The 12,540-nt window shown below is 45.1% G+C and overlaps 1 protein-coding gene across 1 annotated transcript in view; it reads right to left on the reverse strand.

The window, feature by feature from the left end:
• Nucleotides 1-329: 329 nt before the first annotated feature.
• The window catches only part of LOC147613013 (S-adenosyl-L-methionine-dependent methyltransferases superfamily protein), a 68,409-nt gene continuing 56,198 nt past the window's right edge, over nt 330-12,540 (reverse strand). Inside the window, exons 10-15 of the mRNA XM_086782314.1 lie at nt 3,837-3,955; nt 2,568-2,685; nt 2,309-2,457; nt 1,412-1,544; nt 1,233-1,312; nt 330-1,134 (exon numbers count right to left, since the gene is read on the reverse strand). Coding sequence (XP_086638440.1) covers nt 1,017-1,134; nt 1,233-1,312; nt 1,412-1,544; nt 2,309-2,457; nt 2,568-2,685; nt 3,837-3,955 — 717 coding nt within the window. The 3' untranslated portion in view covers nt 330-1,016. The remainder of the gene's footprint in view (nt 1,135-1,232; nt 1,313-1,411; nt 1,545-2,308; nt 2,458-2,567; nt 2,686-3,836; nt 3,956-12,540) is intronic.

Consider the following 12,540-nt stretch of genomic DNA (forward strand, 5'->3'; position numbering starts at 1 on the left):
TGCATACAAGGAGAAAAGATTGAAAAGGGTGTCATACAAGAAGCTTGTTAGCTACACTTTGATGGGGTTCTTATGAAGTCATTGGCAAAGCTAGCAAAGTTATAGTGGTCTGTGATAAAAAGAACTAGAGTTGAAGATCCTGCTGCTGGTGCTTTTTCTTCTAATGCTCTACACGTAACAAACCAAGGTTAGTGCACAGGGCAAAGTGTTCCACTCTCATGACTTGGTATATCACCATCGAAGTGTACATTACGAACCATGTGTCTGGGTGGTAAACTATACTAGAAAGGCGTATGTCTTGTACAAAAGTACCACGGTGGGAGAGCATAATGACATACAAACACATAACATTAACATTAAATGCAATGTGTACAAAAATTGGTAATTAGGATAAGGTGGTCTGTCACTTTGGAAGCAATGAAAGCATATAATCTCTCATCATTCCTTTACATTGCAAGCACAGGATGTCATGAGAACCACCACCCCTGTAAAAGAGCAGAATTGAATATAAATGCCTGGATCTGTAAGAGCGAAATTTGAAAAGAGAGTACAAGTCAGCATCACCAAAGGGACTATGGGTGGTTTTGGCCTGCCCATACACAATAGACTCAGCTCATCTGTCTCCCCCATTCCCACAGGTACGGAGAATTGTGTCCGTCCTTGATCTCCATAATAGAAGAGGTTCAATTCAGCTGATTAATCAGCTAGTGAGAATGTGGATAAATGAATTATTGATGTACAGTCTTAAATAGACCTTTTCAGACATCATCACCTCTGATTCAAAGCCTGCACATACCCCATGACAAACACCAGATGTAACCAAGAATTTTCACCGAAGAGACCCTGAATCAACTTTGTTCAGCTGCAGCCCACCATGGCCATCCCACTTTTCTTGCACTCTCACATTGAATACTGAACCATATGCTACGTGCGGTAGAAGGGTTGACACCACACATTTCTGCCAATGTTTGCAGAACTTCACAGTGCATAGATTCTAGATGTGAAATCAGTTGACCTTACACAGTAACCTTTCTTCCAAGCGGCTTACGTTTTTTCTTCTTCAAAACTTTCTTCCTGTTTGTGCTTTTCTTGGCTCTTTTTTTACCACGTTTGAATACAGCGAGTACTTCAATGCTGTGTTAACCAATGAGACCACATGGTTATTGCTACTTAACGACTATGGAAGGAGCTGGATGTATCGACAATGAGAAAGAGAGAGCAGGAAAAATTACCTGTCTGTTCCAGGGAAAAAGTTAAAAGCCTGCCCAGCAAATAAATGCCAGGCTCCGTCCTCTACCAAATCTGTGCAGTCCTGTCACCAAACAGGCCATTCTATGTGGGTAAGATTTACCACCATAGTTAAAAGAAGCCACTCTAAGGTGATTCAAAAGCTCAAATCACTACGTCCTACCTTTTTGAAAGCCTCCCAACCACAACTAACATAAACTAAAGTGTCCGGCCATGTCAACTCGTTATCAGTTATCTCTCTTGCAGCTTCAACACCAGCTTGCTGTGCTCGAAGAATCCATGGTCTCTTCTCAATCCTACTTGACAGTAAAACTTAAAGGTTATGACAGATGATGGCTACAAAATTACAATAAGATACGCTACAAAAAAGGGGGGAAAAATTAACCCCTTCTTGAAATGTGTGCACGTGTGCACATGCCCCTTTTGTGTGCGCATGTTATAATAACAGGGAACGGCTGTTTTCTAGCCCAAAAAACGTAACTCTGTTACTTTCCGAATCCGATTCTGATCTGTTTCCGTTTCTGTTTCCGTTTCCGTTTTTCTAATCTACTCTCAAGGGTTCCCCTGCAAATTTTTCCTACTAAGTTTTGATTTCTTCACTTTCCTTCCAAATTATGATCCTCCCTATGTTTCTCCTCTCTCTCAAATTTTTCCTCATGTTTACAATTTCACATTTAATATACACCATATAATGTCAAAGCTATTTCACATCTACATATGCAAACACGGTTACAGGTTAATCCATCTACATGTCCATACATCTGCAACGTATCGCTACATGTTAAAGACAAATGCAGGTGCATACAGTTGCATGGAATGGAAACAGAAATGGCTGCTGTCTTTGTAACGGCTGAAACTAGGAGATGGCAAGAGTCCTATTTTCATTGTTTGTGTGTGTATAAGTGTGCATACATATTCAGCACTTTTTGAAACAGGTGTGTACATACGTGAATATACATGTACCTATACATATGCAAATGTATGTATTCAAATACATGTATATGCATCCAGATTTCTTTTTATTTATTCAAGCAACTAATAAGACACAAGAACCACTTACTTTTCAGATTTTTCCTTGGATGGAGGCTTGCCCTTGCCTTGTCCCCTTGAAGACGCTGTTTTCAGGGCATCAATGACTGATGTATCTAAGCCCTTCCGTGGAGGGTCCACCACAACGACATCCGAACCTTTTAACCAGTTGATCGGACTCTGTAAACAGCTTGAGAAAAGTCAGTTGTTTCCCAAAATGCCCAAAAGAAGATTCTATTTTCAAGATAGGGGCACGGTAAAAAATTGAAAGGGCTGCAGTTTGTTGTTACCACTGTAACATCAGCACAGTGCCAGCTGATTCTTGACTTGTTTGAACTTGATAATCGTGACAAAGAGAGCTCAAATGATGTCTTTGCCTCTTTATTAACTTCCACACATCTCACAGCCCTTGCCAAAAACAACAAAAAACGCTTAATTTGATTTGTAGAACCATCATAAAATTAGGGTGTGCATACACACATGCACACTCTCCAATCTGCACACCCACACTCGTACGAGTGCATGCATGCAACCGCACACGAAGTTACGTGGCGGCCTGCAAAGGGTCAACAGGCCCAAAAAAAAAAAGGTCCAATTAAAGAATCAGATGAATAGCAGTGCACCTGCACTAAAAAGTAAACAAGCGTTGTGACTCAATCTAGATTTCCATTCCGTCAAGGTCCTGAGTTGCTGCTTTGTATCAGAGAACTGGCATTATTACCAGTGTACCTGCTGACATATCTGAAAAGCATGCAGGCAGGTCCAATCAGAATTGGACTCTCTTTCAAGCCTGGACTTGCACAAGTTGCACCAATCAGTCTGCGGCTTCGTAGGTAAGTAGGTAAGTATATTGAGCAGGGGGTCTCAGCTGATGGACACCAAGGTCCTTCATCACCTACAGGTGAATCATCTCTCCATGCTCCCAGTGGGTTGAGCTTGGAGAGGAGCATCATCATCGACTGACTAGCAGGATCTCTACCCGGACAAAAGAAGAAAAGCTGCACTAATCACAAGGTGCCTGTCGTTTTAACGTGCAGCTGTGACAGCAGCTCACCAGGACCATGACAAAGGTGAAAGGATGTCAATCGTCCCTTTTGCTCAGGAAAGAGACTCCCAGCTCTGACGGTTCCTTTTAGCTGGGGAAAAGAACTGCAAAATCCTTTTCCCTATTTTTCTCACCAGCTTCTAATCCCTGAGCATCATTCTAAACAATCGTCTCTCTTATCCAAGGCTCTGCATACCCCATTCCACATGGACAAAGACCAACCTGATTCCTCAGATGTCCACTCATCAAAGACAATTTTTTTAAAAAAAACAAAAAGAGCTAACAACTGGATTATACTTCAAAATGTTGAAACATAGCACCAATATTGAGAGTACTGCAAATTTGAGTGCATATAATTAACAGACGTCTGTCCATGTCCTCTTCTATACAGTGTGGAGAACCAGTAAAAAAACACAATCTAAAAGTGACTGAAATTACATGGAAAGAAGTAACCAAGGAGAATGTAGCAACTGAAGCCAATAAATGTGGACTATCAATTATTGTGAAAATATACCTGCATGCACAATTTGCTGCAAGACTCAGTCCAATAATGCCTGAGCCAGCATACAACTCAATTACTGCTTTTCCTGGCTTCACAAACTTCTGAAGTTTCCGCAACAAAGACTCGAACCCCTGCCACACTAAGAAATCAAGCCATCACAAATCCACTAATTTATGGGAAAAGCTACTTGATGCCTGTAAACATTTCAGGATTATGAAACTATAAAACAAGTATTATATGTTGTATCTGTACACTTTATTCAATGGTGGTTAAGAACATTAAATACACTGTGTACAGTGCAATCCTGAAGATCCTCATAGGGGTCTTGTTGGGGCTAGGGTTTGGAGCAGCAGCTACACACACACACACACACACAGTGAACTCAGCCATGAGTAGGGGAGAAAGAAAGAAAAAGAAAGAAAGATATATTACGCATCCACTAAAGACCCAATGGGCCTATGAGACCAAAGTGATACAATAATGTCCATGGCATATCTCATCATGGAACGGAAAATAAAATAGAAACAAAACAAAGCTATCTCACTGGGGTGATACAAAACTGTCAATGGAATACCAGGAACATGGAACATGAGAGGAGCATCATCCCTCAATGGAAGAAGCTCGTGATGGTTGGCTGGCAAGGGAGACATCGAGGTGGCTAGAGGCTAAGATCTCTCAAAGAAGTGTCCTTGTGTCTGCGGAGCTCAAGCAAGAAGAGCCCTAGGCAACGCTAGTCTGTGAAGTCAATGAGTGGACCAAATCCCTCACGAAATAGACAGTGACACCTCCCGCGCGAGAGAGAGAGAGAGAGAGAGAGAGAGAGAGAGAGAGAGAGAGAAAGAAAGATTTTATTAACGTCTTCCAAAGACCGAACTCAGCCTATGAGACAAATCGGAGTACCTGTATGGGGTATCCTCTGTCATCCCAACAAAATGAAAAAGTACTGAACAAAAAAAAAAGCTGAATCTGGGTGTGCAGGGGATGGAGCTCTACTACTAGGAGAATGCAGAGCTATATGCATGGAGTATACAATCATGATATGCAACCTAGCTAGCTCCATCCTGTACCATACTGGGGGTATAAAATGGTATACATCAGTGAAGGGGGTGTCCACAGCTCCCTGAAGAACATGCCTGGGTGTGCTCTCAAGCGAGCCAGTCGCTCCGCACCCTCTCTGTGAAACTGAGCTCTGATCTCTGTCATCTCTCTCTGGTATAGGCGTGGTGTCCAAAAGCCAAGTGTCCTCTGTCTCCTGCGGGCTCTAAGTGTCTCTGCTCTCTGGAGAGTAATTCCCTGCCGTGTAGGGGCTGGGAGGGGGATGGATCTCTGAAAAAATGTAGTAATCTGTGTCTGTCGCCCCCCCTCTGGAGCTGTCTGAGCCTGTAATAATGTCTCTCTGTGGCGTTGTATGTCTAGAATGTATTGTATGTCTAGAATGTATCTCCCCAGTATGCGCTGGTCTGCTACCTCAAAGATCTGGCGTAGGGAATGTGGCTCTCTGAATAAAATGGGATATCTCTCTCTGATGGCTGTATATGCTCTGCATCTGCATACATAATGCTCCTCACTCTCCACCTCCTCTCTGCACAATCTGCATACCCTCTCCTCTCAGGGGATCCGTGTTGCTCTGCCAGTCTCAATCTCCAATCGGTGTGATGAAACTCTGAGCTGACCAATAGCCACTCGGGAGCCATGTGGTAAAAAGCCCTCCATGTATCTAGGCCTCTCTATAAATCCATCATTAGTGATACTCATGAAGTGATCTCTGTAGTATAGCATCTTCAGTGGAAGAGGCTGTGTAGGTGATATCCATGTCTCTCGTGTATAGAGCTGCCATAGATCCTGTCTCAATACTCTGTTCCTCTCACTATGAGAGAGACGGATATGTGGTGCATCCCTGTCATACTGGAATGGTGGTAGATGATCCATGTCTAGGCCATGCTATGAGAACCAATGTGTGACCTATGCATACCATGATCCTCTGTCTCCTGCCTCAACCAGCTGTCTAGATTACACTCTTTACTTCATGCATGTTGGTGTTTGTCACCATGCTAATGTAAATGCAACCGAGCTGCCGGAAATCTCTATGTGGCATAGCCGGTTGGGACACATGAGTGTCAAAGGAATGGAGCAATTGTCTCGTTTTGGTTACTTGCCTTCTCTAAAGTTCTCAAGTTTTCAGTTTTGTGAGCATTGTATATATGGCAGGCAACTCTAGTGCCCCCACAAGAAAGCTCTTGGACAGAAAGATGCTCAGTTAGAGCTTGTGCATACAGATGTATGTGAGATGCCTCAGCTTTCTTTGGAAGGGGCAAAATATTTTGTGTCTTTTATTGATGATGCCACACGCAAGGTGTGGGTTTATCCTCTTCGTTTGAAGAGTGATACATTCTCAGTGTTTGAGAAGTTTGTTGCTCATGTTGAGAATCAAACTGGCAAAACACTGAAGGATTTGCGTTCCGACAATGGTGGAGAGTATATGTCCAAACAGTTTCAGGACTTTTCTGATGCTAAAGGCATCAAGAGGGAGCTCTCTGCTCCTTATGATCCTCCACAAAACGGGACAGCAGAGAGGATGAACAGGACCATTCAGGAGAAGGTCCGTTCTATGTTGTCACATGCTGCGTTACCTCATGGTTTTTGGGCTGAAGCTGTTATGACAGCCGTTCATCTTATAAACACGTCACCTAACACGATGCTTGGTGGGAAAGTGCCAGAGGAAGTATGGACACGGAAGCCTCCGTCCTACAAGCACTTAAGAGTGTTTGGTTGCGTTGCGTACGTGCACATACGCAAGGAAATACGCACCAAACTTGATCCTAAGTCTCACAAATGCATATTCCTAGGATATGGTGACAGAGGTGAAATGGGGTATAGACTTTGGGATCCAGTGAATAGAAAGATTATACGCAGCAATGATGTCATTTTTGATGAAACATGCATGTATAAGGAGCCTGGCAGAGTCATCTTTGATGATGATGGACATCATGGACAACAACCAAGGGCTGTAAATCAGCCATTACAACAACAAAACCAGCCCTTAAATGGTGCTGAAAATGGTCCAAATGGACAGCCAGAGATGGCAGAAGATATCCCTATGGATATCCAACAGTTAGAGGAGATACCGGGCATGATCTTTCAACCTTATGGCATGGAACAGGAGCCACCAATAGGTGATATGCAGGCTGGACAACAACCTGCAAATGATGATCATTGGGTAGGAGGTCCGCAAGACACTCCAGACCCCTTGACAGGTTTGTTCCAGGGGTTGACTACTTGATGCTCACTGACTGTGGGGAGCCCTCTTGTTATAAGGAGGCTTTACAGAGGGCAGACAAGGCTCTTTGGGAGCGTGCTATGAAGTCAGAGATGGATTCTCTGCACAAAAATGGAACATGGAAGTTGGTGCATTTGCCTACAGGCAAGAAGGTTTTGCCATGCAAGTGGGTTTACACGCTCAAAGTTGCACCTGATGCAAAGCCAAGATACAAAGCCAGGTTAGCGGCTAAGGGCTTCAAGCAGGAGATATATATGCAACAGCCAGAGGGTTATGCAGTGAATGGAAAGGAGAAGCTTGTATGCAAGCTGAAAAAGAGTCTTTATGGGCTCAAACAGGCACCAAGGGAATGGTATCATAAATTTGATACTTTCATGAAATCCCAGGATTTCAGGAGGAGTGACATAGATCACTGCTTATACACCAAGAAAGCTTTGGATGGCAGTCTATTGATCCTCATCTTGTATGTTGATGATATGTTGATTGCCGGGAAATCTCATAAAGAGATGGATGCCTTGAAGAAGAGGCTGCATCAGACCTTTGATATGAAGGATTTGGGTGATGCAAATCACATTTTGGGTATGTGGATACTTCGGGGCAGAAATCAGCATGTGTTGTATTTGTCTCAGAAGGAATCCATTGGCAAAGTTTTGCAGAGGTTCAATATGGAAGGGGGGAAGAAGACTAGTACTCCTTTGCTTCCATATTTGAAACTCAGTGCTATGGACAGCCCACAGTCGGATAGTGACAGGGCTGATATGGCCAAGATTCCGTATGCTTCAGCTTGTGGCAATCTCATGTATGCCATGGTTGCTACCAGGCCAGACATTGCATTTGCAGTGGGAGTGGTTACTAGATACATGGCCAACCCTGGCAAGAAGCATTGGGAAGCAGTGAAAGGTGTCATGAGATACCTAAAGGGCACACAGGATATGTGCATCTGCTTTGGCAAACAGGATGCATTAGTGCATGGTTACACGGATTCGGATTATGCCGGTCATCCAGATAACCGGAAGTCTACTACCGTTTATGTGTTTACGTTCACAGGAGGTGCTGTGTCATGGATATCCAAGATGCAGAAGTGCACTGCCTTATCTACTACAAAGGCCGAGTATATTGCAGCCACAGAGGCTTGCAAGGAGGCATTATTACTATCTCGGTTAGTGGTTGATTTGGGTTATACAGGGGATATTCCATTGTTGCATTGTGACAGTCAGAGTGCCATCCAGTTGGCAAAGAACCCTGTCTTTCATGCAAAGACGAAGCATGTAGATGTGAAGTATCACTTCATCAGAGAGGTGATAGAGAACAAGCTGATTCAGCTTGTCAAGATTCATACGGATGACAACCCGGCTGATCTGTTGACAAAGAGTTTGCCTCCAGAGCGGTTTCCTCATTGCAGACACTTGATGGGCATTGGATGAGGCCAGTTTCAGCCTTGATATGGCCTTGTATATTATCATGTACATGCTGATTTTTCTTTTCCTTCATTTAAGGGCACTTTGCCTTTAAGTGGGAGGTTGTTGGGGTAAAGGCATTATGCCCACCCTTATAGTGTGTACAAGCCCATAAGTTTTATAGTACATAGTACACTTAGTACTTTTAATGTACTAAGTGCACTATGTGTACTAGAGCAAATATACATGTGTGATAGGGGAGTCACACACTCATACTTTGTGAGTTGACTTATCCCCACATGTTCTCTCTAGTACATCGACATATGCAGCACCTAGAGGGCAGTCTCCTTTCTCTGTGCTAGATGATGACATATGGGAGTTCTCTAGGGATGGAGACATCATCCTGTTAGGGGACTTTAATGCCCGGACGGGCAACCGCCAGACAGCCTTTTATGATACCTCGGAGGAGATGCTGAGAGAGCTGGACACTCTGGATATGGGATTAGACAGACGCTCACAGGATGTGGAGTGCACAGAGTATGGGAGATATTTGGTAGATATGGGGACTGCACATGGGTTGGCCATACTTAATGGCTGGCAGAGGTTTCCATCAGCAGCTGGATTTACTTGTTTTCCACATAGACATGGTGCTAGCACAGTGGATTATGTTATGGCTATGCCCAGCTTTGTTTCATGCATTGAGGACTTCACAGTTGGATCTCGGCCCATTGGGGTAGTAGTGGATCATGCATTGTTGACATTGACTATCTCTTTTCACTTTACCACAGCTCAGAGGACACGAGGGGCAGATCACACTCGATATACTTTTACCTCAGAGACTAATGCTGTCTACACAGATGGGATTTACAAACGTCTGTACACAGAGGAGCCAGGGAGACCTTTGGAGGAGTTGACCCATATACTGACAGAGACTTTACATGATGCAGCAAGAGAGGCATATCCACATACTCAGCCTGGACAGAGACAGCGTTCTAGATGTATGCCCCAGAACAGCTGGTATGATGAGGAGTGCAGAGAGACCAGAGCCCGCCGACTGCAGCGGGAGGTTGCTTTGGGAGTCACTACTCACCGACAGTCACGTATTGCCTTCCGACGTCTTGTGCGAAGGAAGAAGCGGGCCGGCCTTGCTCAGCTAGAGCAGGAATTATACCAGCTGTTCTTGAGCCAGGATTCGAGGGAGGCTTGGCGTCTGTTTCATGAGTCCTCCCCTGCTTTGGCCATCACTTCTACAGAGGTCTGGGGTAGTTATGCAGCATCTCTATATACAGTTCCTGGACAGACACCTTTTCCTAACCCGCCAGCACCATGCCCACAGACATGTACTTTCTTTACCGCAGAGATGGTAAGGAAGGCCATTGATAGGATGAAGACTGGGAGAGCATATGATCATGATGGATTGGTCGCTGAGCACTTTATTCATGCGAGAGACATGCTAGCAGAGCTTCTAGCAGTGATGTTCAATCGTGCTATGTGCGAAGGCTTACCCGAGACTTGAAGTAGGTCCACCATCGTGCCTATCTTCAAGTCAGGGGACCCTATGGAGCCAGGGAATTATCGCACTATTATGATTGGTCACACACTAGCACGATTGTATGCATCCATTCTTGAGCAGCAGTTGAGTAGATGGGCAGAGAGAGTTGGCATTCGAGCAGAGGGACAGGCAGGGTTCAGGAGAGGTTTCTCTACTCTTGACCACATCTTGACTCTCCGGGCCATTATTGAGGAGGGCAGGTCGCATGGGCGACGGATTTATTGTAGCTTTGTGGACTTTCGCAAAGCATTTGATACAGTGCCCAGAGCCAGATTGATGAGGCGATTACAGGAGATGGGGGTACCCACAGAGCTCATATGGGGGATTATGGCTTTATATAGATCAGTTGCAGGACAGGTACGCACCCCAGAGGGGGTCTCTACTTTGGTTCACTCCACTATAGGAGTGAAGCAAGGTTGCCCGTTATCTCCTTCACTGTTTGGTATGTATGTGGATGAGGCTTCTGACTACATTGAGAGATTGGGGGACAGAGGAGCCCAGCTAGCAGGTACATGGATCCCACTATTGTTATATGCTGATGATATTGTGTTGATCTCTGATTCCCCTGAGGGTATGCAGCGTCATCTGGATGCTTTACATGAGTTTGCACATGATAGTGGATTGTCTGTCAACCTTGGCAAAACCAAGGTTATGGTGTTTAACACCACGCCACAGTGGGTTAGGCGATCAGCTTCCACATTTACATATGGGCAAGAGATTGTGGAGTATACAGATACATATACATATCTTGGGGTAGTATTCAGTGGGCCAGTGTTTTCGATGAGGAGAGCAGCAGAGACTAGATTGACTAGAGCACATGCAGCCCTGGGTGGTTTGGAGAGGATGTGTTCGCAGGTTCAGTTTCAGGAACCTCGAACGAAACTTTGGCTTTTTGACACTCTAGTGACATCAGCTATGCTTTATGGAGTGCAGATATGGGGACCTTCAGTGGGCCATCACAGCGCAGGCGGGTGGAGAGGTATGGAGAGGCCTTTGGTATCTATGATTGCTAGGATTATTAGAGCCAAGGCCGTGGTACCTCATGAGATTATTCGAGCAGAGCTGGCGGCTGCCCCTCTGGTGATTGAGGCTCTTACGAGATCAGTCTCCTACATACATGGCTTGTGGGATCTCCCCCGAGACAGATATGCACGCCTCGCCTTGGAGTCCTCCCGACAGTTAGCTTTACAGGGAGACACGGCTTGTTGGTATGGACAGATGACATCTTGGTTCCAGGCACATGGTTTTAGCATGGACAGATTGCCTCCCTTCCAGTATTCTCTGGAGGCACCCTCTCTCACTCTCACACGGACAGAGATTACCAGACTCATCCGTCAGGATTTAGTTCAGCTGGACATTAGGAGGACATGGATACAGCCGACTGAGGAGCTGGGCACGAAGATGGCTTTCTACAGAGAGCATTTTCTTCAGCTCACAGCAGATGGTTTTGTGATCAGACCCAGTTACATGGATGTACACTTGTCTCATGCAGTACGATGTGCTATTGGTCAGATTCGCACATCCTCACACCAGCTTGAGATTGAGATTGGCCGATATAGAGGTATACCAGCTGAGGCCAGGATATGCCGAGTATGCCATGGGGAGCCAGAGACAGAGCTGCATTATATATGCCATTGTACTGCATACTATGAGATACGTGGTCGTTTCCACTGTTTATTCAGAGAGGGTTTTGGACCACTTTCCAGAGTCATGGGGTACCAGGACCAGAGGTGTTTGGGATTGTTCTTGCTTGAGCTGCGGAGACATAGAGATAGCCTGCTTAGGCGCACAGAGAGCCAGACTCAGAGGCACATTACAGATTTCTTTAGTCCAGCCATCACTGCGCCAGATGGACCACAGCAGCAGCAGGACATGGATACCGCCCACACCAGGGGTACACTGATTGATCGTGCGATTGAGCTTGGGTGGTCCAGACGCCCACGTCTACGGAGGGGGGCATCCCAGCATAGACGGAGGTTGCAGCGGCAGATTCGGATTATTCTTGCGAGGCATGCGGGACACCCAGTCAGGGTGCTGACCACAGAGGATATTGAGGAGATCCGCCAGTGTCCGATGCGGCACATATTATGAGATGGAGGCACCTCCATAGTGTACCCCTCCGTCCCACATGATATTGTATCCTCTCACTATATTCCACTCACCTCCATAGCGTACCCCCCCTCGGTATATTCCAGTTCCAGTTTCATTTTCTAGGTGCCAGTAGTATCATCTTTATTTTTCATTTTCTGGGTTATCCAGACATTGTATCAGATCTACCATGATGTAACTTTTGGTCTCATAGGTCATTATGGCCTTTTGAAGACGTTAATATAACATTTCATTTCATTTCATTTCATTTCTCTCTCTCTCTCTCTCTCTCTCTCTCTCTCTCTCTCTTCTTCTCTGTGTGTGTCTCCCACATGAAACCCTAACTGTTTCAGCTGAGCTTCTTTAGCCCCTTCACGCAATCCTGTGTCCCAATGTGACTTC

The sequence above is a fragment of the Cibotium barometz genome, chromosome 44, assembly GCF_041138505.1.
Source record: "Cibotium barometz isolate CiBa-2024 chromosome 44, ASM4113850v1, whole genome shotgun sequence".
Taxonomy (NCBI): Eukaryota; Viridiplantae; Streptophyta; class Polypodiopsida; order Cyatheales; family Cibotiaceae; genus Cibotium; species Cibotium barometz.